Source organism: Indicator indicator, chromosome 17 (assembly GCF_027791375.1).
Source record: "Indicator indicator isolate 239-I01 chromosome 17, UM_Iind_1.1, whole genome shotgun sequence".
Lineage (NCBI taxonomy): Eukaryota > Metazoa > Chordata > Aves > Piciformes > Indicatoridae > Indicator > Indicator indicator.
This window is the reverse complement of record NC_072026.1, coordinates 6349153-6373076: the sequence shown is the minus strand read 5'-3', so window position 1 is coordinate 6373076 and position 23924 is coordinate 6349153. Positions and strand designations below refer to the sequence as shown.

General features: G+C 51.6%; 1 protein-coding gene across 1 annotated transcript; it reads right to left on the bottom strand.

Moving 5' to 3' along the window:
* Positions 1–15649: 15649 nt before the first annotated feature.
* CNGA2 (cyclic nucleotide gated channel subunit alpha 2) lies at positions 15650–22978 on the bottom strand. Its single transcript, XM_054388851.1, has 6 exons — positions 22612–22978; positions 22307–22417; positions 21649–21819; positions 19237–19344; positions 18180–18286; positions 15650–17073 (listed from the first exon to the last, which is right to left on the bottom strand). Exons 1-6 carry the CDS (start codon positions 22722–22724, stop codon positions 15650–15652), a joined length of 2034 nt encoding a protein of 677 aa, XP_054244826.1. The 5' UTR covers positions 22725–22978.
* Between the last annotated feature and the right edge of the window lie 946 nt (positions 22979–23924).

The following is a 23924-nucleotide window of genomic DNA, read 5'->3' as shown; positions in this document are numbered from 1 at the left end:
AAAAGAGGTTAAAACCCAGAGTGGGTTTATCCTCCCAGGCTAATGTGGTGACTGCCTTGAAAGAGAAAGGCAAAGGGAGCAGAGCAGTCTCACCACCCTGGCCTCAGTGCTGCTGCTCTGTGGGAGATGGGGACTAAAGCAGTGGGAGAACCCAAAACCAGCCAAAAGTGAGTCCTGGAATGGGAAGAAGGAGGCTGGAGAGCAGAGCTCCCTGCAGAGCAGGTTTGTGACCCATACCAATGTTTTCATTCATGACATCATGCTGATGACATTTGATGCTGGCACCAAACCAGGAGGCAGCAGGAGCAGAGGGAGGGTGCACAGCCCATCACTTAGCAGAAGACAGCTTGGAGCCCCCCAGGAGGGGGAATGAGGAGCACAGCACACAGGGCACAGGCTCATGAGCATACACTTAGGAACAGCTGTTCCCACTGCCTACCAAGGGCTCATCAGTTGGGAGGGAAGGAAGTTGTGTGAGTCCATGAGTCCAGGAAAGCCTTGATACACTGTGAGTGAGATGGGACTCCAGAAGAGGAAAATGTAAGTCTAGGGGAGGTGTCACAATCCCACTGAGAGGATTGTTAGGATTACTCAGGTATTCTGAGTTTGCCTGCAATGCTCTGTCTCATATCACTTCAGTTTATGTTTCTGTTGAGATGTGAACTCCTAGAGGATTGAAATGAGGCCCCACAAATGACTCGGGCTGGGAAGCAGAAAGCCCCTATACCCCCTATAGCAGGATGGGGTCACGATTTTCTCTCTGTAGGTGGGGAAGCTGAGGCAGAAAAAGAGAAATTATTTGCTGCCCACACTAAAGAAGGTTAAAAAGGAGCAGAGAAGGACTCCTGAACGAACTAGAGAACAAAGGGCACCTGGTATAAAAGTGGAATAGGAGAACAGAGCTTGCTCTGCCTTGGGAAAGCAAACTGGCAGGGATGAGATTTTTTTTTTTTCTTCTCTGTAAATACATCTGGAGGGTAAACACCAGGGAAGGGAGAAAGCTATTTAACCTGAAGGACAAGAGTGGCACAAGAAAACATCTCTATGAGTGTTTGAAGAAGTTGAAGGGCAGGTTTTGGGGAGAAGAAAGGGAGGAATGAATGGCCTGAAGAAAAGAGGGGAGATCATAGAATGCATTGGGTTGGAAGGGACCTCCAAAGGTCATCTAGTCCAACCTGCTGCAGCAAGCAGGGACAGCCCTAACTCAAAGCCTCATCAAGCCTGACCTTGAATGCATCCAGGAATGGGGCTGTCACCCTATCCCCGGGCAACCTGTTCCTGTGTCCCACCACCCTGGCAGTAAAGAACTTCATAGTGAAAATACAGGTGGGATAAACCACAGAGCTGAGCAGGAGCTGCCTCTCCCAGGGGAAGATTCCCACAAGATCAAGGCCCTTGCAGAGCTGAGGGTCCACACACTTCCTGCATGACATGGTTAAATGAAGAGGCAAAATGAGACAATCTTTGGCACCAGGAGCAAGAAGGAGGCAGGGGAAGGGCAGGAGGTGGGTTATGGAGGCAGCACCTAAGCAAGGTATGCACAGAGCACTGAAGAACAAGTTGGCTGCTGCCCTGATCCACGACACAAACAGCCAGGAAAAGAAGTGCCTGGACCCACAGGAGAAGCTGCTGCCTTCTGCTGTCATCCTGCAGAGCGTTCTGAGCAGTCTGCCAGGTGCTGGGGAGAACCACAACGCCCCTAGGTTGTGCATGGGTCAGCTAGGGGCACAAAACATCCCCAGCCAGTGCAGCATCCCAAGCAGATGCCATGTGCTCTGCTGTCCACTTGGTTCAGAATCAGAGCCAGGCTTTGCTTTCTCACCCCTACTCCCCTTGCAGGAGCAGGCTGGGATTTCCATAACCCTTAAAACCAAGCTTTTGTTATTAACCCTGTGAATTATTTATCCTGTCATCATTAATGCAGGACCATTACCAGCCACAGCAAAGCTCCCCAGCTTGCCTGTCTTCAAACCCTGCTCCTCCTCTGCTCCCCACTTCAGCATTAAACATGCATGGGGACTGATAAATGGCTGGGGCAGGCTGATCACCACAGGCCTGTTGAGCAAAGCGCTGCCAGCACAGACACCTCCCTCGGGAAGGGCTCTGTTGGGGCACACCACAGGCAGGAGGAGGGGAGGCAGGACAGCTTTGATCTCTTCTTATAGCTCATCCCATCTGGGGTGGGTTAATTATCAGACCAATGGGATTATTTACACCTTATCATTATTTTCCCTTTACATATCAGAGAATCAAGAAGGCTGGAAAAGACCTCAGAGATCATCAAGTCCAACCTGTCACCCAGCACCTCAGGACTGACTAAACCCTGGCTTCAAGTGCCACATCCAATCACCTCTTGAACACCTCCAGGGACAGTGACTCCACCACCTCCCTGGGCAGCACATTCCAAGGGCCAATTACTCTTTCTGTGAAGAACTTTCTCCTCACCTCCAGCCTAAACCTCCCCTGGTGCAGCTTGAGACTGTGTCCTCTTGTTCTGGTGCTGGTTGCCTGGGAGAAGAGACCAACCCCCTCCTGGCTACAACCTCCCTTCAGGTAGTTGTAGAGAGTAATAAGGTCCCCCCTGAGCCTTCTCTTCTTCAGGCTAAACAATGATAATTTATTTACACTCTACCACTTTCTACTCAAGATCTGGGGGAAATTTCCTAGGCACCAGCCTAAAACTACCACACCATGCCCTGCTCTTGCCACTGAACAGAAAGGATGAACAGAGAGGGTGGCTTCATCCTCAGATAAATCAGTCCCCTCAGAGCTATTGCTTTGTGTCTGCCCTGTCTCTTCTAGAGTCAGGTTTGGAGCAGGTGACCCCCTCCAAGTCCTCCTTGCTTTTCAGCCCTGTTAGGTTTGCAGAGACACCATCTGGAGTGCAGCTCTCCAGGGACACTGACCATGAGACACTGGCATGCTCTGGGAGGGTGCCCAAGTCCCCAACAGACAGGAGGAGCTAGAGGCTTGCATCAACTACTCTGCCTAAGCCTTGGCAGAGTAGGACTTGCAGCCAGCTCTCTTTATTATCTCTCCCAAGCACCTCTGCAAACACCTCTTTGGCATGAGAGAGGATTTTGGTGCCCATTTCACTGTCCCTTATCACAGGGGACTGAGGTGCTCCCAAAGCAGCACCAGTGCTGGTCAGTCCACTGCTTCCTGCCCTCCCAGCCAGCTGCAGGGTGGTAAAGTCCACCTCTGAAGAGCATGGTGCACTCTCACTTGTCCCCACCCACAGCCATTCTCTCCTGTCTGGTAGGTAGGCTGCAGGTCAGAAAAGTTGGAGGCTCTCAGTCTTCTGCTCTGAAGGAGATGATCAAGAAAGGAGCCTGCAGAGACAGAGAATTCCATCACAGTCCCAGAGGGGGATGCCTGCTCTGGCTGAGCCTCTCAGGCTGCATGAAGACAAGCAGTGGACTTCGGTGGTTTCACAGGATTTAAGCAAATATCCAGAAAGAAGAAGGGAGATAGATAGTTACTCACCTAGTTAATGAAAACAAGAGAAAATTAACAGTGCTCTGAAGCTGCTGAAGTCTTTTGCTACTTTCTCAGACCATCCCTTAAGCATTAAGGCAATTCCAGAGCATGAAGCTTCCTCAAATTCAGTTGACTTTTAGGCAGAGAGGCGTGCTGAGAATACTTGAGGAACAGGATCCTGTAAGGACAGGTATCACAGCATGCCTCCAGCACTCCCTAACAAGCTCCCTGGCCATTAGACTGCTGAAAAACAAACCAACCCAGGCAAATCCAGGCTTAGTGAAACAAATCCATCTGCTAGGGATCAACCCCTGGGAAGCCTTTACTCAAAATCCCCTACTATGAACATGCCCCTGTCAGGCTGTGCCCTCCAGAACAGCCTGCACCTGTGCAGCCCAGTGTTGCTTGTTCTACACTGGGTTTTTTCCTTCTCCAAAACTGCCTCTCCCTCTACTTGGCAGTGGCAGGCTCAAGAGAAAGGCAAGTTTCAGTTATGGCTAAATTGGATTGAGATCTGGAACGTGGCTGGACAGCACATAGATTTGATCAAGGGACCTGTGAGAGCAGCAGGTACTCAGCCTTGCTCCATGAGATTACCCCAAGCAGCCTTAAAACATTATTTCAAACCATGCAATGAGCTGACTCTCACATGGAAATTTGAATCCAGTAGCCAGACTGGGACTAGTGGAGCTGCTCCCATCCCATCCACTCAAGGAGTTTAAAGCCAGGAGAGGAAAACAAAAAAAGGCAGCACTGAACACATATTGTCTGGGCTGCTCCTGGCCCAGAAGTGAACTGCACTCAAAATGACCCTTCTCTAAGCTTAATCTCCCTCATTTGGTGTTTCTCTTACTGGGGGATCTCTCTGGCTGCAACATCTCTTTCTCTGTCAATAGCCCTCAGAGCATCTGGTGCTATCTTTGGTCTCAGTTCATCGATCCCTCATTCCTCTCTATCCATCTAATTCTTCCCTGCTTCTTTCTGCCTGTCACTCCATTTGCCATAGCACACCTCTCCTGCTTTACAATGTGCCTCATGTCAGCCTCCTTTTTCCACATTTCCTCTTCCTCACTGAAGAGGGACAAGAAGCAGGCAACTGTTTGGCAGCCTGCAGTGCCCACAGAGCTCCTGGGCAGGGCTTGGGGATGAGCAGCCCAGCAGACAGAGATTTCTGCCAACAAAACCCACTCCTGTGGAAGGGCTGGAGCAACTGAGCCTGGGAAAGGGATAAATCAGAGAGCAGCCACCCAGTGTTGGACCCTCAGCCCTGAAACTCCTCCTGTCACACAACTTATTGGAGGGGATTAGTCAGAACCTTGATCCTAATGCTGTCTCAGACTCCAAGCCACCAGCCGTGCCCTTGGAGATAAGGACATCTCTGACAGCAGTGTCAGCTCTCTGTGCTGGCTGCACCAGGGCAAGGCAGGGAACAGGGAGAGGCAGAGGAAAGGAGAAAAGAAAGACTGAGAAAAAGGAGAGAATGGAGCTGTGCCCTCAAATCACCTTCTGTTTTATTTTTGCCTCTCATGTCTTTAAAGGTGGGTTGGGAAAAAAGAGAGGCCAAGAGCTCTAAGGTAAGACTGCAGCCCAGGGCTTCAAAATTAATGGCTCAGATTACTCCCATGCTCTTTGCAAGCTTCAGTGGTGCATGCTTGTACTTCCCATGCAAGAGTTTCAGCACAGCCCTGCTTGGTGCTCTCTCACATGCCCCTGGGTGGAGAAACTGAGGCCTGGATGGCTAACACCAACTGAACTCCACTGCCATCCCAGGGGGATGCTCCATACAGGCTACACAGCAATAGGTACCCTCAATACCTCCAGCAGGAGCCAGGCACTCGGCATATCTCCTGTTCCCATCTCCAGCAGCAGAGAAGGGCGAGAGGAGCCAGATCCTGCTGCACACAAGTGCAGGCTCTCCTTGTCCCTGGCTCTCCTCAGCCTGGCCTTGAGCAGCTCATTATTGCACTCTTTCCACTGTAAGCTCATTGGCACCTCCAGTGTTGCTGTGTGCTGGAGTGGAAAAGCTCTAGAGCCTGGGGGCATGACTCTCACTTCCTCAGATGTGTCTTGCCTTCAGTGAAATGGTGCCAGCAGCTCTTCCCTCTCCTGCCTCCCAAGTTCACACTGTCTTCACTGCTGAGGTTGTCATAAGTAACCTCCAGCCTTACTGTGTAAGTGCAGCTCCCATGTGGTGGGGAAATCCTTCTAGGACTCCCCCCAGATGCTCTTATCAGAACCAGCTGCTGTGGCAGCCAAAAACTGAAGCAACCTTAAACCTCACCAGAGCAGAACAAGGACCACAAAAATCTGTGGGTTTATAACAGGCCCCAGGAGAAAACCATGAGAAAAATGAGATGAGCACAGGAACAGAGGAAGGAGACATGGACACTTACCTTATGCTCCCAGCCTCCAGCAAGTTGTGGTTTCAGGGACTTCTCAAGCTGACTTCTTTGGTTGAAAAGCTGCTGTGCTCCAACACAGAGCACAGCTGGTTCTTGACCACCAGAAGACCAGGCCTTTGGGGACAGGATGTGTTAGGGAACCAAACACTCATCCACACTGCAGAGACAGCAGAAGGAAAGTAAGTGGGAGTGAGGCAGTAACTCAGCCTTAATTAGCCTCATCAAATATTCATCTGGCAATTTCTCTGAATTTACAGAGCACATTAACAACATCAATATGATTCAGTGGCTCTTTGATGATCCCACAGCCTAAATCCAACCCACCCCAAAAAGACAGAACAAGCTGGGAAGGAAGGGCATGGGTTTAAGTAGGCAGTGAAGTGGAGATGGGAGGCCTCAGGCAATGGGATTTACTCCATCAGTGCCTTTGGAAGTCCTCCAGCTGATATGATTCCCCTCCCCTGCATCCCAGCTGCAGCTGGCATGCGGGGATGTGGAGCTGGGAGGGTGCAGGACCATCCAGCAGCTAGGGAGCATGGTGGCACCAGCACAATGAACACTGCATGGCAGTCATGAGCTGCTGGGGCAGGAACCACCACAGAATATCCTGTGCTGGAGCAAGACATTGAGTTCTGTAGGTCAGTGCACAGCAGAGCCACTCTCAGCTTGAGTAAGTCTCCAGGATGCTCACCAGTCCTGCCCACAGCTGACCTTAGGGGTGGCAGCTGAGACATTTCAGGGGCTGATGCTTGGTTCTGGAGATAAAATGACCTGTGCTGCTGCTGAGCAGCTCAGTAACATCTCAGCCTGAGCTCTAGCAGCAGCAGACACTCACCACTCACCATCCTTCTGGTCTGAGACCAAGGCTGGAGAAGAGGAAAGGACTATCAGCCACACACCCCATGCAAACAGGTCCACAAGTCTGAGTTCTCACAGGAAGCACAAGCTATGCCCTTTGTGTCTGACAGAAAGCAATCATACCAAGGCCAGCTTACAGGGAACCTTTGCCTTTGCTTTACAGTAGAAAGATTTCCATAAACTGCTGGGGTTTTGTTGTTTGGTTTGTTTGGGGTTTTTTTCATGAGACATTTTCTCTCAATTCGTCTTTCACTAAAGGTCATTTTTAAAGGCAGCAGCCCACTGGCTCCCATCACTCAGAGGCTCTGACAAGCCAAAAGAACTGTCAGACCATAGTTTGCCTCCTGGCTACATTCAAGGTTTTGCATTCAATGTTATTTTTTATTATTATTATTATTATTTTCCAAATGGAGTTTTCCCTTCAAGGCCCAGCACACCATCAGAAACCAGAGAGCACCAGCACAAGGCAGAGCTTTTGCACTGAAGTCTCACAACTCAATTTGCTGCTGGGGATTTGCTGCAGCAGGTGGCCACAGCAGGAAATCTCAGGGCAGACATTATCCAGGTAGCAGGATACTGAACAGTCCCAAATTTAGGAGCATCCAGATAATGGTGAGATTTGCAGAGATCATAGGGGGTTGAACAGGAATAAGACTCAGTGTGTCCCAAGCAAGTAAGCAGGGGAAAGCATTTGGAAATGGCAGGGCTGCTGAAGCCCCTTCTCAAGGAGGGGATGTCTCTGTGCCACCTGCAAACAGCAGAGCAGGCAGCAGAGCCTGGTCACTGGGAATGAGGTTCCTCCACCAGCCCAGAGTATGGTGGAGAAACTGCACAAAGAACTTGTTCTGCTCCTGCCCGTCCTTCTGGAGCATGGCACATGAGCAGGGATCACAGCTGACTTGACCCTGCCCAAAGCATGTTGGTGCCTTCAGCATGGGGTGCTAGCTTCAAGAAGAGCTTGTATCAGCACACAGCAGGAAGAGCAGTCAGTTACACTTCCCTCTGACTGAGGGCCTGGGAGATGGGCACAAGCCATGCCTCAGAAACGCAGCTCATGCAGGCCCAGATTCAGGAGTTCACTGAGGATGAAAGGAGTGACTCAGGGACACCTGCTCAAGACAGCCATCATCCAGGGACTGGAGATGGGGAAGGAGGGAGAAGAGACTGGGGATGAGGAAGGAGGGAGAAGGGACCACCTGAGGAGGAGGGGAGCAGAGAAGGCTTGTTGTGGAGTACAGAGCCTGTTGTTCATGACTGTGATACAGAAAAATGATTTAAATGTCCTCAGATGAGGTGAGGTGAACTACTGAAGGCCCCAGAATAGGCTGCAGAGGCAGCATTACAAACCCAACCCTCAAAGATGGGGGCACAGAGGATGAAAAAGACTCCAAAGCTACCCACACCTCAGAGATGGTAATGCAAACTTGGGAGACCTGAGCAAAATCCCTCCCAGGTGTAAGAGAACCATCAGAAAGCAGATGTCCTACATATGTGCCAGGCAGCAGATTGAGTCAAGTCAGATGCAATGTGAACTCACAGAGCAGTGAAGCCTGTTGGAACACACATCAGACTAGCCCCAGCTGAACAGCAGGAGGCAAGCAGGCAGGCAGCACCTCGGTGAAGGACATGCTGCTCCCGGCAAAGAGCTGAGGAGGACAATGCCTCATCTCCCCCACCACCTGCACTCCAAGCCCCCCGGGGGGAGCCCAGCACCAGGGGCACAGGGAAATACCAGCTCCTACCTGCACAGCAGCCTGGAACTGCAGCACTGCTGAAGACACTTGTGAAGTACTGAGTGCAGAATCGATAGGCTGTCGGTGTCAGCGGTGGGGTTGCTGGACTGACAGTAACAACTGCGGGCTGCCTTTGGGGTTATATTGTTACAAGTTGTCATTAGGCTCACACTAAACTCTTGGTTTGCCATAAGAAGGTGTGGATGGCATCCCCCAGCTTGGCTAACACAGCTCTGTCCTGCCCTGCCTCCCAGGGTGGATGGGGTGCAGGGAGCTGCCATCCTCCTGCTGGCTCAGCACCCCCTCTCTCCACAGACACCCTTTCCAGGGCAAGCCAGACCTAATCCTTTGCAGCTCTCTGTCCTGCAAAGCAACATTTGTGGGTCATGGCACAAACTCTCCACCTCCACCTTGCATGGCTGCCTGCTGCAGCCATTCTGACTGTTGAAAGCCCCTTCAGCCACCAGCCCCTGCCTTGCATCAAAGTCTTTGGCAGGAGAAGGCACAGTGGGGAAGCACAGAGCTTTCATCAGTCTGCTACTGATACCACTGCAGAGGCAGTTTCAGGGGTAACAGTGTCTTAAGGGAGCTACCCCTCCAATGGAATCATTTAGAATAATCATTATTTTTTTTTTTTTTTTACACCCAGTAGTGATTTATTTACATTCTTACTACTTTCTGCTCCAAATCTGTGGAAAAAATTTTAAAGGCATAGCCCTAAAAACAGTACACAGTGATGGGGTCACATCAGCTGTGCTCCAGCTACCTGAGTTACATCCTCAGCAGCAGCCTGGGTCAGAGGTAGCAAAGGGAAGCTCTAAACCTCTGTGAAGGAGAAGTCTGCCCATGGGAAACCATTTCTATACCAGTGCAGATGACAGCTTGCTACAGGTTTGTATAAGCTGCTGGGAGAATTGCATTATGCTGAGCCCCTGTAACAGGAAGGATCCTTTTACTTCCATGAAGGATCCTTTTGCTTCCATGCAGGATCCCATTTCAGTGCAGAGGACATCCCCCTGTGGCTGCTGGGGTTTTCTGCCTGCAGACACCGTGGATCTGACCACAGCATTTACCTGGCTGTGAGCAAGGCTGGAAGGATGCTGTAGAGCTGAGAAAGGGGTTCAGGGTACCTGCCAGCAAGCAAGAGCTCAGCCCCATGCCAACTTCAAGCAGGATTCATCCGTGGTTGCTCCATCTCCTGCAGTCTCCCCTTCCTAGGTGCAGATGTGACAGCTACCATCCTGAAGACTGGCATCCCAACACACACACACACATTCTGCCCCACTTGGCATTGTCTGGGGCTGCTGAACCATGGACAAAACTCCTCTCTGTGCCCACACCAGCTGCACCTTCTCAGTCCAGAGGCTTTCCTCACCACAAAAAACAGGTAGAGGGATACAGATGAGCTTGGCCACCTGCCAGAGAGCTGGGTGGCCCCAGGTCCCTCATCCCATCAGAGGCATTTTGCCCAGCTTCCTCCAGCACCCCAAACAAGCCAGACATTTGTATGCCTCTCCCCACTCCTTCTCTCAGGCCCTGTCCCAGTGGCTGGCAGCCTCCCAGTCCTCCTGGGGGCAAGAAAGAGCCTGTGCTCACAGCCCACCCAGGGTAAGAGTTCACCACAACATGCTCACTTCTAATTTGCTTACCCAAGCAATAGAGCAGAAAGAAGGAATGGCAGCTAATTAAAATTATCGATTCATGTGACATTCATGTGCATGCCAGGGGAGGAAAGAGGGATGAGGAGCCTGCAAGAAGAGAGGATAGCAGGACTGCAACGCTCCAGAGGGGTGTATCCTTGCTCCCTGTGATTTCTTACCATGGGGAAGACTCCTGTGCTCTTAACAATCCTGCTCCTGCAATGCACTGACCCAAGACACTTGGGTGTTTTCTTTACCAGAGGAGTCTCCACGATTCCCATTACCTCAGCTCCACGTGAAGCCTCGCTGAAGACTGACATGCTTCGTGTGTTTTTAAGACTAGCTGATGGCAGGCAGACAAAAGCTCTACAAGAGGGGAGAAGCAGGGCTGGGATGTGTTTCTACAGCAACAGCACAGCACAACTCAAAGGTTACTGCTTGCAGTCCCCTCTGACCTTCACATCTTCAAAGCCCTCTCCAAACAGAATATGTAGTGGTTGTGACTCAGGTACGCTTAGGACTGGAGGAGTGCCTGGGGCCAGCAAATCCACACAACTTCCAGCCTAGGTAGCCCATAGCTCAGCTTCTCTGCACACCACCAACTCTTCCCTGCCTCAAGGAGAGGGGGTTTAGCACCAAAGTCAGTGCCTATAGCTTGCCTGGGAATGGGAGAGGGGGAGATGGAGGCCTCCCCAAGGGCTCAGGTCTCTGTCCTGGCTGGAAACACCCGGGTTGATTACATGTGGAAGGTGCTTATGACAGCATGGGAGCTGAGGCTGCCGGTGCCTGGCCAGAGCAGGTCTGTTTGGAGAAGAAGGTGGCTGCGGAATCCTTGCTTCTCCACAAGAGCAGAAGTTTTGTCTCAAGAGACAAGCCAAGTGAAGAGCAGCTAGACAGCACTTCGCCAGCGAGAGAGCTACGAACAGACTCGGAAGCACCACAGCCACCCATGAGGTGTGAAACTGCTGCTGTCTTGCTCTACATTACCCATGTCACCATCTCTCTGGCCCTCTGCCTTGTGTGACAGCTGTCCTCATGGGGTCAGAAAAGAGCCAGAAACTGGGACTGAAATTTTGCTGCCCATCACATACACCAAGCAGATGCTACCATGACCTAGATTACAAAGGTAGCAAGGTACCCAAGTGCAGCACCACCACCTGAGGACTTAGAAGCAAGGACGATCCTGCAGGCAAGGACTTTTTCTCTGGATGTGCTCCAAAAGCTTCTGAGAGAAGTGACAGAGTACCTTCAAAACTGTCCTGGAAGGCTGCTTAGCAAGGTTTGCATCCACATCATGGACACAGGTCCCAGGAAGGCCTTCACCCTCTGCCTCAGGGATCCTTCTGAGCTCCAGAAAGAGTAGTAGGAGAGTAGTAGGTGATTGCTTAGTCTCCTTCTCCACGCCCTGCAGCCTATCTTCTTTTCCTTAGACAGCAACCTGCTCTATCCAAGCTATAGCAGACCATCCCACTGAGTAAAACACCCAGACAGTTCTGCCTAGAGCATAGCTAGACACTGGCATGGCCAGTGACCATTGCCTTGGTGTACTCCCCCAACCCCAGCCTTTCCCCAATCCCCTCCCCACCATCCCACACCACACAGAGGGGTATAGCACTGCAGGAGATCAAAGGTCCTGCTACAACTGCAGGTAATTCAGCAGCAGGCAGAGGGATTCACTCATTGTCACAGTCCTGATCTGGCTCCAAAAAGGATAAGCCTGAAACTTCTACTGTATTTTCCCTCCCTTCTCTCCACCCTTTTACCCAGAAGGTGTAATGAGACATGTGGCCAAGTCCAAAAGGCAATGTTTAGGAACAGGTTTAGGAAAAACAGGCAGGGAGAGGCCAGGGGAGACTGAAACCTCAGAGGAAGTAAAGGGAAGGAGACCTGCAGTCTACAGTACAGGTTAGGGCTAGGATTAGGGGTTAGGATTAGGATCTGGGGTTTGGATGAAGGTTTAGGGTTAGAGTTAGGATTAGAGACAGGGTTTCCTTGCCAGAAGCAGCAGTCAGAGAGAAGGAAGGCAACCCAGTACCACAAAATGCATTTATGGTTGATTGACCTGAGAATCTCAGCCCTTTCCTGCATCTCTGGTAGAGTCAGGCACAGTCTGAAGATGCAACTTTCAGCAGGAGCAGATTTGCAGAAAGCATCTGCCACAAAAGTCAGAGCTTCCCTGGTTTGATGGCACTGGCTGGGATGGCTGCCTGCTGAGGCATACACAATTCCCCCAGTCTGACCTCTCTGGAGGTTAATATATTTGCTTCATTTTTGATGTCTCCCACTTGTAACACACAACTGAGAAAGCTTCTGTTGTACAGGGGATTATTTTTTTGCAGTGGGATAGATTTAAAAGAAGGAAACAATTGATTATACAGACAAAGCAGTTTAATGCATGATGGTGCATGGGCAAGTCTCTGCAAGGCTCTAAGCAGAGAGATCCTGACAGTGAGCACCATCAACTTTTCCTCCTGGATGCCAGCCTAAGGAGCAGCCTTTTGCAGCCCTCTGCTCCCCATCCTTATGGGGGGAAAAGTACATACCCAAACCACCTGCAAAACAGGCAGCAGCCAAAGCTCTGTCTGCTGTGCCCCATGGCCACACTGCCAGGAATTTAGGCAGTCCACACATGCAGCTGTGCCATGTCGTGCTTTGCTCCCACATCTGCCCATCCTGCTCACTGTAAAAAAAAAAATCATGGAGCTGCTGCTAATTTCATTAGCAGGGCCACCAAGCAGTTCAGCAATCTATGATTTCCTGGCCTGCTGCCACGGGGAAACAAGCAGGATCTGCTCCAAATTCACAAGGCCATCCTCTAGGGCAACTTGTCTGAAGGCTTAAAATTTCTCAAGTGGGTTATTAACTTGGATTAAAACTGGGACTGAGAGTGGGTTTGTGCTTTTTTTTTCTTTTTTTTTTTTCTTGATTGAGCTTTTCCCCCCTCCCCCCAGAATAAACCTGAGTATCTCCTCAACTGCTGCCCAGCCAGGAGGCAGGAGTTGCCATGTCCCCAGAGCCAAGCAGGAGCCCAGCTGCAGCCCCCGGCCAGCCCTGCCCCGCAGCCGGGGAGCACCAAAGCCCACATGCTCTCAGCTCACTGCCCACGAACAGGGGCACAGATTAGCTTCGTGGGGCAGGAGAAAGGGCACCGAGAAGAGCCAAGTGGTGGAAGAGACCCCAGCTCGTCCCCCAGGGAGGTCCATCGGGAGCACTCAGCGGTGCATTGCCCAATGCTCGGCTCCCCACAGCTGCGGGAACGCGAGTGGCTGCGGAACCACGGCCGGGGCCGCTCCAACCCCCGGCAGCTCCGCGGTGCGGCCGGGCTGCGGCCGGGAGGGACAGAAGCAAAGCGGCGGCTGCCGGCGCTGCCGTCCCGCGGTTCGCAGCTCCCTCTCCTGGTTCCCTCGCCGCAGCCCAAGGGCACGGCAGCGGCCGTGGGTGCCCGGCGGCGCCTGCCCGCCCGTCTCTGGTGCCCGGCCGAGCTGGGCTGCCCGTACCGCCCTGTCCGCTGCTGGCTGAGAGCAGCGGCGAAGAGGTGAGGTAAAAAAAAAAAAAAAAAAAAAAAAAAAAAAAAAAAAAAAAAAAAACAAAAAACCACCACTAAAAAACCCGAAAATCCTACAATTTAATGCAGAGATGACAAAAGGATAAAAAACTTGTTATTTTACCCTACATTCTAATCTGGACATTTAACCCACCCTCCCCCACCAATCCCCAGAAGCAAGGCCATGGTTTCACAATGGAAAATGCTGGCACAAAATGCAGAGAGGTATTGCACTGGAGGGAAAAGCAAGGACAAAGTTTCTCACCTCAAGTTTCCCCCCGCCCTGAACCTTTCAGGGCTGATGCCTCCCCATGTGTCATCTCCTTATTTTAGCTAAACTGTTGGTTGAATTTGACCCAGGAAATGAATTTCTCCCAAACTGCCTTCTCCACCAAATGTTCTCCTTCTTGGAAACCAGCCTACACCATGGATCCAGTGGACAGGAACAGGAGCTCCCAAGAAGCCTGGACATGAGTTAGGGAAAGCTACACAACAACAGCAAGAAATGAGGTTGCATCCCCCAGGCCCACCACCTGCACAGTACCATTAAGCACTGGTGATGTTACTGCTGGTGCTGAGGTTGTGTTTGCTTGCAGCTTGTTTTGATGGCCTTCCCTGCACTGCATCCCTCACCAACAGCCTGCTACACCGTGGAGCTTGCAGGGCTGCAGCTCAGCCTGGCAGAGCTTTGCTGGTGCACGTGATGGTGCCACGTTTTCGGCCTGGCACATGTGTCCCTATGCTTCTGCCACTTAATTCTCCTCCAGAAGGCAACTGGCCTGCAAAGCCCCCAAATCTCCCACTGTGTACAAGAAAACCTCCTGCTTAAGAAAATAAATGTGTTTTGCACCCTGTCTGAGCTATCCACAGCAAAGTAAATACGGTCACAGCTGGGTCCCATCACTGCTTTGTTCCTTCGAAATATGACATTTCAGTCAAACCCTTCCTGACACATCTGGCTGTCATTAGACAGAGGAGAGAGACAACTACTGTCTTCTTTCTGCACACAGGACAATAGGTGCTGTCAGGCCAATAAGCCACAGGCTTTACCTGTGTCTTGGACTTGTCACCAGTGACATCCACAGCCCAAATGGAAATCATGCTGCCTACACAGCAGGAGGGCTTGGGAACACTGTCTCCCAGGAAGGTGGGGTGCATCGAGCTGCCCATGCTAAATGACAGCACTGAGTATAGCAGAAGGGAAAAGAGATGCAATCAGGAGGGCAGCAGCCTTTCCAGCCAGATGTTCAGCCTCAGTGTGGGTGGTGGAGATGACCTAGGTAGTTAGAGTGACCCTGACAAGCCTCTCCAGAAGAAGCACAGACTGGGCTGTCTTAGTCCATCTTCACTATCTCACAGGTAAGACTGGGTGTCCACAGACACTCAGTGGAGACTACCTAAAGGGAGTTATAAAGACTGAACCCAAAGATCATTTTTAAGTATCTGGTTTGTGTTTTGGTCTTTCTTGTTGGGGTGGTTTTATTACCTGCAAGGAAAGTGGCACTTCCAAAGCCTGTCTCCCTCCATGTCTCTGTATGGATGGGTAGGTGGTACATGGCAATCTCTGTCCACTGTGACTCTGCATCTCTCCTCAATGTTATGGGAGGTCAGCATGTCCAGGTGCCCAGGCATGCAAGCTTTATGCTCAACTTCTATTAAGGCAAACAGGTGCAAGGAGGTGTGATGGGCACAGAGCTTTTAGAGAAGCTGGAAGGAAATGTTAGCAGCAGCACTATCCATTCCCCTCTTTTTAGTGATCCAAGTCCAAGGACTCAGATCACGGCAATAAGAAAAGGGATAGGCCAGAAGAAGGAGCTAGGACAATCACCTGATGTGGAGCCACCTCAGGAGCTGCTATGAAGGCACTGGCAGCAGCAACACTAAGGACCTGAGAGAAGTCCCTGGCAAGGCAGCCACAGGATCTGCCTTGTGAAATAGCAAACACCATCTCGGCACAAGGCCAGACATCATCCAGCTGACCTCTGCACCCCCTCATTGTGGCCCACTAGGTAAAGTTTTCTCCTCATCCTCAAGCAGACTGTCTGAGCTATCAGAGAAGAAGTCCTCCAGATCCTGCTGCCTCATCTTGGACTCCAGAACAGTGATGCGCTGCTTGAGCTTCATCTGGGCATCATTGTGCTCCGTCAGGAGCCGGGCCAGGCGGGTGTGCAGCGTGTCCAGGTTCAAGGCCAGCCTGTCCAGCCTCTCCTCCATGCTCTTCCCTACCGTGCTTTCCTCTGCAGCAGACTCATCCAGCAGCCCTTCCTTGATAAGGATCTCCCGGCCACGCTCCTCCAAGACCTTTTTGGCATCAGGATACTCTGTGACTGCTTCCATGAGATCTTCTTTTGACAGGCAGAAGAGATCAGAGTAGCCCAAGCTGCGGATGTTGGCGGTGCGCCTGTTGCCCATTTTGCTCCCTTTGATGTTGAGGATGCTGATCTCACCAAAGCAGCCTCCTGCCGTGAGCAAAGCATACTGTGTGGTTCCATCATCAGCCACCACGGCCAGTTTCCCTTCCTTGATGATGTACATCTCTTTCCCAATGTCTCCTTTCCGGCAAACGTAATCCCCTGGGCTGAACACCTGAAGGTGAAGCTTCAGCACCAGCTCCACCAGCAGACCTGCCTCACAGTTCTGGAAAATCCTTACCTTCTTCAGCGTCTCCAGGTGAACATTGATGGCAATCTCTGCCCTTAACTTGTCAGGAAGATTCTTGAGGACTTCCCGTTCATCCACTGCCTTCTTGTTGGTCCACAGGTAGTCAAACCACTTGATGACTTTGGTTTCCATCTCTTTGCTCACCTTGCGGAACTGCATGTACTGTTTGATGGCATCGATTTTTGCCTGGAACTCTGCTCTGGTAGCATTCATGTTGGAGATCATGGATCCCACGTTCCCCACAATGGTGGCAAAGATGAGGACACCGACGAGGAAATCAAAGATCACAAAGAGGTACTCTTCATCACGCACCGGGGGAGGAGTCTCTCCGATGGTAGTCAGAGTCAGCGTAGACCAGTAGAGGCAGTAGACATATTCCCTGGACAGATAGCCGTACTCAGGGTCTGTGACGTTGGGATAGACCCAGGTGTCCGTTCCAAAGCCTATGGCTTTGGAAATGGCATAGTAAATGCATGCGTTCCAGTGGATGATGATGAGGATGTAAAGAACCAAGTTGCTGATGCGGAAGAGGTTGGGGTGGCTGGTTCTGGTCTCAGTCCTGTCGAAGAACTCAAACATGCGGGAGAAGCGCAGCAGCCTGTTGAAACGCAGCTCGGGGCGGTGCAGACCCGCAGCGAAGTAGGCCAGGTCTGTGGGCAGGATGGAGAGAACATCCAGCTTGAACTGTAAGGTGTAGATGTAGTTATCCCTTAACTTCTTCAGGTCCTTGACCAGGAGACCCTGCTCCAAGAAACCTAACAGAGAAGCAAAGGATGGAATTGGCTCAACTCTTCTACAGGCTTTGCAAGCACTTCTGAGAAACGTTTTATGGCATGCCACGCACATGTGTGCACAGGGTCATCCAAACAGCACCAGTTCCACCTCACCTACCCAGTTTACAAGCTGCTGTTAGCTCTCAGGCTCTCTATCTGGTGAAGGCCACCTGAGAGTAGCACTGAGGGATTTAGTCACAGTCTCACAGTATATCAGAGGCTGAAAGGGACCTCAAGAGATCATCAGCTCCAATCCCCCTGCCAGAGCAGGATCACTTAGGGTAGTCCACACAGGAATGCATCCAGGTGGGTTTGGAAAGTCTCCAGAGAAGGAGACTCCACAACCCCCCTGGGCAGCCTGTTCCAGTGCTCTGTCACCCTCACTGTAAAGAAGTTTCTCTTCATGTTGAGCTGAAATCTTCTATGTTCAAGCTTGAACCCATTGTTCCTTGATAATCACTGTGAACCACCCAAAAGAGCCTGGCCCCCTCCACTTGACACCCACCCCTCAGATATTTATAGACATTGATCAGATCCCCTCTCAGTCTTCTCTTCTCCACACTAAACAGTCCCAGGGCTCTCAGTCTCTCTTCATAGGGGAGATGCTCAACTCCCCTAATCATCCTCGTGGCTCTGTTGCCACAAAGAAAGAGGGACACAAAGGTTTCCATCCTCCAGATGATGAATCATTGCAGTTCCAGCAGAAAGCATACAGCCACCTGCCACATTCCAAGAACATTAAATTCTACCTTTTCTCCATGCAGATAATTCATTAGCTGAACTGATGCACAATCAGAGATGCAGACCTTCAACTATGCCTGAATACTAATAGCAATGCAGGTAATTTTGCACAGTTATTCAAAGGTGAAATCAAATGCTGGGATGATTAAGCTTTCATTCAGAAACTTACTCCATCCTCTTTTAATTAGATTCTTTCTCTGGAGACTGCTTCTTACTAGCAAGTGTCAAGGTAGACCAAACTCTCCTTCTAAGGGAGCTGTAGATTAGGCCCCTCCCTTCCAGTTCATCTCCACTTTGGGTGGATTTAAAGCAAAGCACTCCCAAGCCAGGATGCTGCTTCTGCTTACCTGTGTGCAGGCGGATCACTATGTCCCCAATGTAAATAGTGTCTGAGATGTAGTCCAGCACCAGCCAGAGGACAATGTAGGCCTTCTGCAGGTCACTGAAGCAAGCCCTGGAGGGAGGTCATGAAGCAGGGTGGTGAGACCAGCAAATCTCTGTAACATTTCCCAACTGTTACAGCTGAATAGAGGCTGGTTCTGAGGCTCCTAACTCTGCAACAGAGCTTGGCCGCTTGCTCCTCCTAGAAATGAAAACTCCCTTCTCTGAAAAAAATCTTCCCTCTGTGTCAGTGTGAGCTGAAATTCCACCGCCCCCTCACCCCCCCACCCCCCCCCCCCCCAATAACCAGGCTAGCCCAGTCTGGAAGCAAATTAAAGCTGTATTTACAAAGCTTCCCCCCAAAGGGGACCCTCCCAAAGGGGCCTCCCTCTCCCAGGAGCTTCCCCCCCAGACCTCCCTGGACAGAAAGCAGAGTTAGTTAAGCAGAAAGTTGTTAACTTAGCTGCCAAGGTCAGTGTGTTATCTTCTGCCAGAAGAGAAGAAGAAACAGCAGCCAGACAGCCCAGCAACTGCCCCCACTGCCGAACGCAGAATGTGCAGAGTGCCTACTTTGTTTTGGGTAATAGTTCTTAAACATTTCTATCTATCCAATGGAAGTGTTTAGAACAATCGTTATTTTGCTTTCTTACACCCAATAGTGACTTATTTACATTCTTTCACTTTCTCTGTTCTGAACTTTGCAAGGAAAAAGTAAAAAGACAGTTTCAAACCATCACACCCTCCCTTAACCTAGGTAAAACAATGTCTTGAAAACACTTCCCAAATGCACCTTGCAACTTTATCCCAAAATTATGGGATAAACCCAGGCCAGAGGATGGATGCCTTCTGTTCTGCCCCTGTGCAGCAGAAACTGCAGTGACAGCAGAGGGTTCCCTTTCCTTTGGTTTCCCACTAGCTAGCCCCAGCACCAGCAGTGTCAGTTGTCTGGTCCTGGCAGAGCCACAACCACCAGGTGAACAGGAGAATTAGAGGAGACAGGGATCCTACAACCTCCCAGCTCACCTGGCTACGAGCAGGCACCAGTTATAGAGGACAGGAACTGTAATGACAGCCAGCCAGTGGTAATACCAATCCCCTGCAGAGTCCACCACAAAGGTCTGCCATTTCTTCCTGGAAAAGCAAAAAAAAAGAAGCCAGAGCTGGCAATGTATAAATAAAGGGCTACATGTAGAAAACAGGGCTGGAAGCAATCATTTGAGCCACATCCTTCATCCCTTGCACTAGGCTGGCTCAAACATAGTTGCAGCTTGAGTGGCAGTCTGCAAACTAGAACCAGTCCCAGCAGTGCTGAGCAAAACATCCAGCACTGCTTAAGCTCTTTTATCCCCAAAACTGGGCTTGGTCCTGTACCAGAAGAGGAAACTGCAGGACCATAAAGCAAAGCAGGTGCTCTGCATGCACACAGCATCCCAGTGGCAGAGCCAGAAACATGTATGGAAGATCAGAAAACTTCTCATTATATGACATTGCCTCTCCTAGATGAAGTATGGATTGGTGCCAGACAGATCTGAAGAAAAGATTAATTAGAGCAAGAAGGGAATTGTGCTGCAGATAAGTAGGAGTACCAGGAGGGGACATCCAAGCCCCAGAGCAGTGACCCCAGAGGCAGCTGGCACTGCAAGGCTGCCAACACCATGCTGCTTGCAGCTGCCTGCCTGCAGCCTCTGCTCAGCCCCTGGGTCCAGCCTTTGAACTGCTCCCAAGTGTTCAGTCCTGCTCATCTTGGGACTCTGAGATAAGGTGTGTGTGCTCCAGTCACCAGATACCACTGGAGAAGCCAAGGAAGAGAAACTCTGCAGCTGGGCTGATAGGCTTTAGCTGTTGCAGCCTGGGGAAGCAAAGCTCCCTTTCCCCCTCCTTCCTTCCCTCCCTTCCAGCTTTTGAACATGCAAAACTCTCCAGTGATAGGAAAAAAAACAACCCACCTGACAACAGATTCCCTGTGCCCACCTCACTGCTGGCGCCAACTTCAAAAGCAAAAACTCTGCCTTGAAGCTCCTTCCCCAGTGCCACAGGCAGCAGTGCCCGGAGCATGGGGACTGGCACTCAGCACAAAGCCAGCAGCAGTGCTTCACATGCACTCTGGGTACAGCCACAGCAAGCAGTGGTCCCACTGCCCATGGAAGTGCTCAGCTTGTGCTCAGGAAGTGCAGCTTACATGTTTTTGGGAAAGGCACTCTTTGCCCCCTGGGCCATACAGCCCCAACACGTGGAAGTACTGACCTACCTGCAGCCAGTCAGTTCTGTTCTAACAACCACAATAACCCTGGCAGTTACATTGGTAATTTCAGCTGTAAATCAACAGTGCTGTCCACTGCAGCTGGCCAGAGTCACTGACAGTGGCAGTGGGGCCAGAGCTGGAAAAGCAGAGCTCTGGGTTAACCCAGGAAGAGAGAATAATCATCTACCTCTTGCCAAAGGCTTTGCACCCAAGTCTGCAGCCATGGAGGCTCCCATGACTGTGAACAGCAGCTCATGTTTGGAGTTACCAGAGTTGGGGCTCTTCTTACCTGTGGAGCTGAGGACCTAGAAAACAGCAGAAGCTGCCACCATCCCCCCAGGAGCCCACTGGCACTCTGCAGCCCTCTCACACACAGCAGACTTCAGCTCCCTCTGATAATTAACAAGCTCTCCTTAACTTTACAGAGCAGAACATTATTTTTCCACAACTGGTAAAGACCCAGATACAAGGCTCAGATAACAATTCTTTCTTGGTGGTTTAATTACCATACATAATGTTAGGGTTTAGAGTAGTCTGTGAGCTTTGCCCTTTAATTAGCCAGCAGAAGAAAAGCCAGGTTATTGCTTTTCACCAGGAGTGTGAGATGAGGAGATGAAAGGGCTGGATTTGAAAGAGCCTTTTCAGAAAGCTGCTGACACTGTGTCTGCTCTTGAAGGGGGTAGGGGGGGGAAACATGGGCAGCCAACACGCTCCCTTCATCTCCTTTCATCCTGCAAATGATAAATGAGACTGGCAAATCCTTTGCATTTGTGCTTGCTGTGGTCTCCTTGGTGGAGACCACATATCCCTTGGCTTGTCCCCAGGTCCTCCTATGCACAAGCTGAAGGTGTGTCTGTGTACAGAAAATGGGGAGGTCTGCCAGCTGTCACCATCCATGTAATGTGTGTTTCCCACCAGGGCAAGGACCACTCACCCCCTGGGTGAGGGACAAGCCAGGTCTTTTCCACAGGGACAGCCTACCAGGTCCTGTGTGTCTGTACAACAGCCCAGAAAAACCAGGCTGGCTGTGAGGACAGGGGCTGGAGAAGCCAGGGCATCCCACCACTGCATCCTACTTTCCCCTTTCCCATCCCCATCCACCTCCATTAGCTCTCACTGCTGGGAGCCCCCAGGCACCATGCACAGCTGATCTCCAGCCAAGGATGGCTGGAACCACTGGAAAGGGACCCTACTTTTTGGGTTTCTCCTCATTCTCCTCGTCCTCTAGGTCATTGCCAGCATCTACAGACACTGTCTGGAGCTCAGGGCCCTGGAAGCGCTCGAGGAAGGGGTCTGGCTTCTGCTGCTCCTCGTGCAAGCTCTTGCTGGCCCAGTCCCTCAGCACCAGCACCAGCCGGGCTATCCTGGAGAGGGGAGAGAGGCAGAGTCAGGAGCTGTCTGCAGAGCAAGAAAGCAAAGGCTTGAGAGCAAGCAGGGAGGCTACATCTGAGAATAAAATGGGCACAACTCCCTCTCAAGCCCAAATATCTCCTTTTTCCCCTGCCTCATAGTGATGATGCCATCAAGAGAGCCCACCCTCACTGAGTCCCTCAGCTCCCTCCCAAGTCCTGCTGCCATCCCCACAGGGACATGAGGGATGTGTGGGTGACTGGAGCAAAGTGAAGCTGCCTGCAAGGAAAAGTTGTTCCTGAGCCTTGCCGTGGTCCCAGAGGTGATGGAGCCATCCCCTCCTGCACCCACGGGCCCCAGAGCACGTAGAGCATCATTCACAATTGCTGATCCCTGCATGCCCTCCAGCAGGAAGGGATCCTGACCCTAAGCAAGTCCTCAGTGTCCAAGCCAGACACAGAAGGTTGAGGCTTACTCCAGGACAGCAGCACACATAAGTACCTGGCCAAGGTTTGCCTGCCTTGGAAAGCAGGAGCAGCCAGCTGCTCCCCACCATCCAGGGGAGCTCCTCTCTGCAGCTCTGAGGAGGGATCATCCTGGGTCGAGCAGGTCCTGCAGTGGGAAAAAGGGGGTCACAGCCACACTGTACCATTGTGGCACTGCCCACAGCCCGACAAACTGGAGGAAGCAGGCAGCTGAGGCTTGGCATCACAGCCCTGCCCACGCCAGGTCTTGGCAGACACACTGAGCTGACCCTCCCCTGCCCTACCTCTACCTCCCTCAACCAAACCAGGGAACAGTCTGACCTCCTGGTGCTGAGCCCTGCCCCCTCTGAGTCACCCTCCACTGGAGCTTGGCTGGGTGGGCAGGGGTGGTGGTTGGCTGGTGAGCTGTGCAGACCATTACTCTTGGCTGTCATCCTCCATGTGAGGAGACCACAGGCACACCCCCTGCACCAGAGACCTGCAAAGAGCAGAAAACAGCCACAAGAAGAGCCATGCAGGATACATCATGTGGTTTGAACACAGAGATACAACACAGCAAGAGAGGCTTAAACCTCATGGGATGTGCCCACCCCACCAGCAGCCATTGCTGATGCTGCAGCAAGAGTCTTGCAGAGCATGCCACCTTCCCTAAGAGATCCCACAGCTGCCTGTGGCCCAGGAACGATGCTCTCCTTGTTGTTCAGGCTCCTCAGCCATTGCCGGGGCAACAGCATCCCCAGTGAGCTGTGCCATAGCAATGAGCCCACAGCTCTTGGCACCACTGCCTGCCCAAGGACAAGAAAACAGGCTCAAAAGGAGCATAAGCACAAGGCCAGCCCTGGTCAGGAGATGCTGTCATGCAGCAGCACAGGGTAGACTTCGCATGTATCAAAGGTGTTTTCACCCAAGCAATCACCCTCCTTCCTCAGAGCACTGCAACCTGCTTGTGGTCTACCCAGGGAGCCCCACCTCTCATGATCACAGAAATCTCCCCCCACGTTGGAAATTGGCCTTTGTTACTCAAAAAAAGCCTTGCTGAGTTCCTTGCTGGCAGGAGCTACCACCTAGCTTCAGAGAGCAGCAGAGAAGACCCTACATTAATACCCAGAGGCTGCTGTGACGTTGAATGTGGGATTTTGACTGGGGCTTGTTTACCTAAAAAGCAAGAGATGCCCACAGGGCTTGCCCAGCCTCATCATCACACACAGTCCTCACTGTTCTGCTGCACCCTGGTACAGACCATACCACACAGAAGCACCCCACAGAAGCACAGAGTGGCACACGGATGGAGGCAAAGGCACACAGGCATTGTCCAGCCCTACCTAAGTCCTGCCCACCCTGCCTGCTGCCCTGGGGAGCACGGTGCACCCCCCCCCCGTCTGCACTGCATGGATGAGGCAGGCTGCTGGAGGCAGCACACTCAGTGCTGTGACACAGGGCAGCCCAGAGCCGAGGCTCTGCTGTGTGCCACTCCCAATACCCACGCTGCACGCCCAGGGACACTCATGCACACCCAGGTGAGCCACTCCCCATCCCCCCAGGCAGCACGGCCATTCCTGAGAAGCCACCACTGTCCACTTACGAGCCTGGTGTCCCCCGAAGCCTTCCTCACTTGGCTGCTGCCTAACGCGGGC

Bases quoted from the DNA above. Each gene is read 5' to 3' on its own strand.
- CNGA2 (XM_054388851.1), bottom strand. From the start codon at position 22,724: ATGACAGCCAAGAGTAATGGTCTGCACAGCTCACCAGCCAACCACCAC. The intron at 18,287-19,236 runs GTGAGCTGGGAG...ACCTCCCTCCAG, and splicing joins TGGTGCCTGCTCGTAGCCAG to GGCTTGCTTCAGTGACCTGC. The intron at 17,074-18,179 runs GTAAGCAGAAGC...CTTCTCTGTTAG, and splicing joins AGTGATCCGCCTGCACACAG to GTTTCTTGGAGCAGGGTCTC.